Here is a 5245-nt window from a genome sequence, read left to right as displayed (position 1 = left end):
TGAAGTAAGGCAGTGAAATAAGGCAGAAGAAAATGGCTCTGGACACATTTCTTAGAAGGCAGGGACAGAAACTGGTTTTCAATGGATTTGAAGGTGATGCCAAGAAACCAACAGAAGATCAAGGTGACAGTGGCCAGATCAGGATGCCACCGTCCCATCCTCCCATTGCTAAGTCCTCTACCCCCAGGGATAGAGACCACTGGGGAGCAAGACAAAGGGAACTAGAAACTGAGAAACTAGGAACTAGAAAGTGACAGGACACCATGGACAGCAGTGAGGGACCTGGACACCGAAGGACCTGAAATAGCACAAGTGTAACCAGAGGGGCCTGGACAGGGGAGCAGGTCTGATTGGGGAGGGGTGGGTGCAGGGCGTCTGTCCTGTGTGACACTGAGATTTCCTCCCCACCACATCAAACACAGGGGCCCAGGCTCTGCCTGCTCGGGGTGGAGATGTCCATCCTTCACTCCTGCGGAGCAAACAAGCAGTCCTTACACCCAACAGTCAGTCTCATTAAGTATTTATTAGACACCTATTAGGTGCCCTCTACCGGACTCTGGGGACAGAGAACTCAGTGACTGGGGGTCCCTGTCCCCAGGGTCCTCACAACGCATCCCCCAGGGCAGAGCCAAGGGGAAGCTCAGTACTTGCTAGGCAGGCCAGGGGGTCGGAAGTGGTTGGGGTCTTTGCCACTCCGGCCCCATTCGTTGGCAGCCTGGTCAGCCTTCGAGTCCTCCACTCCATGGCCGCTGTCTCCATACTTGAAAACGTCTGTGACTCTCTGAGAACGCTCTCTGGCGTCACTGGAATGGAGGAAGGCAGGTAGAGATTCATTAGGGGCTGCTGAGCAACAGGCCCCTGCCCCCACCAATCCCTTCTCTTTCTGAGGGATGGCTGAGAGGAGCCCAGGCCAGAGGGGCTGAAACACGGACCATGCTCCACGCACAGCCCAGGTCAGCCCAGGCTGGTCCCCGTGCCCACAGCAGGAGGGTGGGAGTCCCCCATTCCCACTGGCCTTGCTCTGGCTCTGCCAGCCACTCAGACCCCACACTGGGCACAGAGGGGACGGTGGGCAAGAGGACCAGGAGCCGCCGTCTCTGCAGGAAGCTTCTCTAGGGTTGGCCCCTCCTGGCTCTCTAAGGCCGCCATGCTCAGCCAGGCCATCCCTGCATCCCCCGGGCCCTTGTTACCTGATGACTTTAGCGGCCCAGGCCCCCCCAGGACCCCTTTGTGCAGCATCATAGTTCCCGCGGGCATGGAAGTATTTGTCCGAATTTTTGTAATTGGCTTCTTTCATGTCAGAGTAGGCTCTGTACATGTCCCAAGCCCCTGCGAGAGAAGGACAAGGCAACAGGGATATCAGGTGGACAGAGAGCCTGTGGCAAACCATAGGGAAGAATCAAGGAAGGGCCGATCTCCCACCGACTCGAGATTTCTGCCTGTGCTCTAAGCACCCTTGGGCACCTGAGGCTGAGAACTTCTCCAGGCATCCCTAGTGAGGGTGCTGGGGGCGGGACACAGCCAGGCTGCACCTGTGTGTCTGTCCCTATGCTATCTCCGTGCTCCATCCACCGAGGGCATTATGTGAGCTGCTCAAGAGGAGGAAGGAGGTGTTATCAAACAGCCTTTCTCAACCACAGCACCACTGAGATTTGGGGCCAGATAATTCTCTGTTGCTCAAGCCTGTTCTGAGACTGTAGGATGCGTAACAGCCTCCCTGACCTCTCCCGCTAGATGTGGGCAATGTATGCCCTGAGGCTCACAACCAGAAATGTTTCCAGGCATTGCCACGAGTCCCCAGGCACAAGATTGCCCTTGGCCGGGAAGCACTGGTGGAGAATGAAGCACAGATGGTGAGGTCCGGGGGACAGGGAAGTCCGATTCTGAGAAAGGCCCAGGAGCACAGCGCCTCTGCCCCGAGGCCTAGCAAATCCGTTCTTGCAGAGCGAAGGCACATGACTGTGACCCGAGTCCCTCTGAGTGTTAGGGCATAAACGGCATCCTGACATCTCTGAATAGACCGTTCAAATGACGGGGACAGCTTGAGGAAGCACGCGCTAGAGCCCCGGCCCTCAGCCATCCTTGGCTGCTCAATTCTAATCACTGGGGGCCTCTGAACGTCCTGGTGGCCAGGTCACACCCCCCCCCCCGGATTCCTGAGCCTCTCAGGGGTGGATCTCAGGCATCAGGGGACTGAGATGCTCCCCCGGTGAGTCCAACACCATTGCAGATTGAGAGCCCCCCAGCTTTGGGAAGTGACACTCAGACACATCTACCTGGCCAGAGCTCTGACCTCCTGTGCAGCTGGGTTCTAGCCTCTTTGCCACCTGCTGCCTGGATGGCAGTCCCTGACCTGGGACTCAGCTGCTCTAAGCCTCAGCTCCCTCCCTTTCCTGTGGGGAAGATGACTTCCTCACCAAGGGGTCCTGAAGTCAGAGTCAGAGAGCACCTGTCCCAGCTCAAGCAGAAGTGTCCCTGTTGGCCCAGAAGCCTCCCAGTTCGCACTGACGGGGTCAGGCCAAACCCTCAGCCCCAGGCAGACCTGCATAGCTGGTCACTGCCCATTGCATGAAGGTGCTGAGTGCCTAGTGCAGGCTTGATACATGGTTGTTAGTCTCCCCTCCCCTTTCTTTTTTTGTTCCCGTTGAGGGCCAGGAAAGGGGAGGAAACAGATCTCCCAGGGACAGCATCACTGACAAGAGGAAGCACCAGGGAGAGCCACGCTGGAGGTGTCTGTAAATTAGTCAATCAGGAAATGGCAGGAAGGGTGGAAGGGAGAGAGGGAGGAAGAACGGGAGGAAGGGCTGACTGAAGGGAGGGAGGGAAAGGAGAAGAAGGAGGGACAGCTTTAATCAGACACTGTGCCTTTTGTCTACAGGAAATTCGGTGCCATTTCAAGACTCATTTTGTGTCTTCTAGTCAAACTGACCCTTCAGCTGGGAATGATGATGGCTCCTTCTCTAGTAATGGATGGACACAAACCCTGTGCCTTTCGATCTGTTTCATGAAGAGCTCCCCAAACACCGGGCACATTCTACCACATAGGGCAACACACCTAACGCAGTAGCTGAACCCTTGCAAGTGCTCAGGGCAAATCCAAGTGGCCCGTGGATGCCGCCCCCGTCCAGGACCTTACCTTGAGCAGCCTCACCGATGAATGAATACCATTGGCTGCTGCCCCCCTGACCCTCTCCTTCCTTCATTTCAGCACCATGAAGCTTTTCACGGGCCTCATCTTCTGCTCCTTGGTCCTGGGGGTCAGCAGCCAATGGTATTCATTCATCAGTGAGGCTGCTCAAGGTAAGGTCCTGGACGGGGGCGGCATCCACGGGCCACTTGGATTTGCCCTGAGCACTTGCAAGGGTTCAGCTACTGCGTTAGGTGTGTTGCCCTATGTGGTAGAATGTGCCCGGTGTTTGGGGAGCTCTTCATGAAACAGATCGAAAGGCACAGGGTTTGTGTCCATCCATTACTAGAGAAGGAGCCATCATCATTCCCAGCTGAAGGGTCAGTTTGACTAGAAGACACAAAATGAGTCTTGAAATGGCACCGAATTTCCTGTAGACAAAAGGCACAGTGTCTGATTAAAGCTGTCCCTCCTTCTTCTCCTTTCCCTCCCTCCCTTCAGTCAGCCCTTCCTCCCGTTCTTCCTCCCTCTCTCCCTTCCACCCTTCCTGCCATTTCCTGATTGACTAATTTACAGACACCTCCAGCGTGGCTCTCCCTGGTGCTTCCTCTTGTCAGTGATGCTGTCCCTGGGAGATCTGTTTCCTCCCCTTTCCTGGCCCTCAACGGGAACAAAAAAAGAAAGGGGAGGGGAGACTAACAACCATGTATCAAGCCTGCACTAGGCACTCAGCACCTTCATGCAATGGGCAGTGACCAGCTATGCAGGTCTGCCTGGGGCTGAGGGTTTGGCCTGACCCCGTCAGTGCGAACTGGGAGGCTTCTGGGCCAACAGGGACACTTCTGCTTGAGCTGGGACAGGTGCTCTCTGACTCTGACTTCAGGACCCCTTGGTGAGGCAGGCCTCTTCCCCACATGAAGGGGAGGGAGCGGAGACTTGGAGCAGAAATCTCGAGTCAGTGGGAGATCGGCTGTTCCTTGATTCTTCCCTATGGTTTGCCACAGGCTCTCTGTCCACCTGATATCCCTGTTGCCTTGTCCTTCTCTCGCAGGGGCTTGGGACATGTACAGAGCCTACTCTGACATGATAGAAGCCAATTACAAAAATTCGGACAAATACTTCCATGCCCGCGGGAACTATGATGCTGCGCAAAGGGGCCCTGGGGGCGCCTGGGCCGCTAAAGTCATCAGGTAACAAGGGCCCCGGGGATGCAGGGATGGCCTGGCTGAGCATGGCGGCCTTAGAGAGCCAGGAGGGGCCAACCCTAGAGAAGCTTCCTGCAGAGACGGCGGCTCCTGGTCCTCTTGCCCACCGTCCCCTCTGTGCCCAGTGTGGGGTCTGAGTGGCTGGCAGAGCCAGAGCAAGGCCAGTGGGAATGGGGGACTCCCACCCTCCTGCTGTGGGCACGGGGACCAGCCTGGGCTGACCTGGGCTGTGCGTGGAGCACGGTCCGTGTTTCAGCCCCTCTGGCCTGGGCTCCTCAGCCATCCCTCAGAAAGAGAAGAGATTGGTGGGGGCGGGGGCCTGTTGCTCAGCAGCCCCTAATGAATCTCTACCTGCCTTCCTCCATTCCAGTGACGCCAGAGAGCGTTCTCAGAGAGTCACAGACGTTTTCAAGTATGGAGACAGCGGCCATGGAGTGGAGGACTCGAAGGCTGACCAGGCTGCCAACGAATGGGGCCGGAGTGGCAAAGACCCCAACCACTTCCGACCCCCTGGCCTGCCTAGCAAATACTGAGCTTCCCCTTGGCTCTGCCCTGGGGGGACGGGCTATGAGGCCCCTGAGGGCAGGAACAGTTGCTGAGTTAAGAGTTCCTGAATTGTATACCCTTCCTACTGAATACTTTAAAGAGCACATTAAAATGTTTAGTAAAGGGGCGCCTGGGTGGCTCAGTGGGTTAAAGCCTCTGCCTTCGGCTCAGGTCATGATCCCAGGGTCCTGGGATAGAGCCCTGCATCGGGCTCTCTGCTTGGCCAGGAGCCAGCTTCCCTTCCTCTCTCTCTGCCTCTCTCTCTGCCTGTCTCTCTGCCTACTTGTAATCTCTGACTGTCAAATAAATAAATACAATTTTAAAAAAAAGTTTAGTAAATGCTTGTGATCGGATGCCTGGGTGGCCC

At 56.3% G+C, this 5245-nt stretch overlaps 2 protein-coding genes across 2 annotated transcripts; one reads left to right on the top strand and one right to left on the bottom strand.

The window, feature by feature from the left end:
- Nucleotides 1–620: 620 nt before the first annotated feature.
- On the bottom strand, nt 621–3203 carry LOC116881451 (serum amyloid A-2 protein-like). Its single transcript, XM_032881249.1, has 3 exons — nt 3137–3203; nt 1191–1329; nt 621–803 (listed from the first exon to the last, which is right to left on the bottom strand). Exons 1-3 carry the CDS (start codon nt 3201–3203, stop codon nt 641–643), a joined length of 369 nt encoding a protein of 122 aa, XP_032737140.1. The 3' UTR covers nt 621–640.
- A 7-nt stretch (nt 3204–3210) lies between these two features.
- On the top strand, nt 3211–4992 carry LOC116881395 (serum amyloid A-1 protein). The gene is made up of 3 exons (XM_032881164.1): nt 3211–3300; nt 4179–4317; nt 4703–4992. Exons 1-3 carry the CDS (start codon nt 3213–3215, stop codon nt 4863–4865), a joined length of 390 nt encoding a protein of 129 aa, XP_032737055.1. The 5' UTR covers nt 3211–3212; the 3' UTR covers nt 4866–4992.
- Nucleotides 4993–5245: the final 253 nt, after the last annotated feature.

This window comes from Lontra canadensis, unplaced genomic scaffold (assembly GCF_010015895.1).
Source record: "Lontra canadensis isolate GAN:19392208 unplaced genomic scaffold, GSC_riverotter_1.0 scaffold74, whole genome shotgun sequence".
Lineage (NCBI taxonomy): Eukaryota > Metazoa > Chordata > Mammalia > Carnivora > Mustelidae > Lontra > Lontra canadensis.
This window is presented reverse-complemented; position numbering and strand designations above follow the sequence as displayed.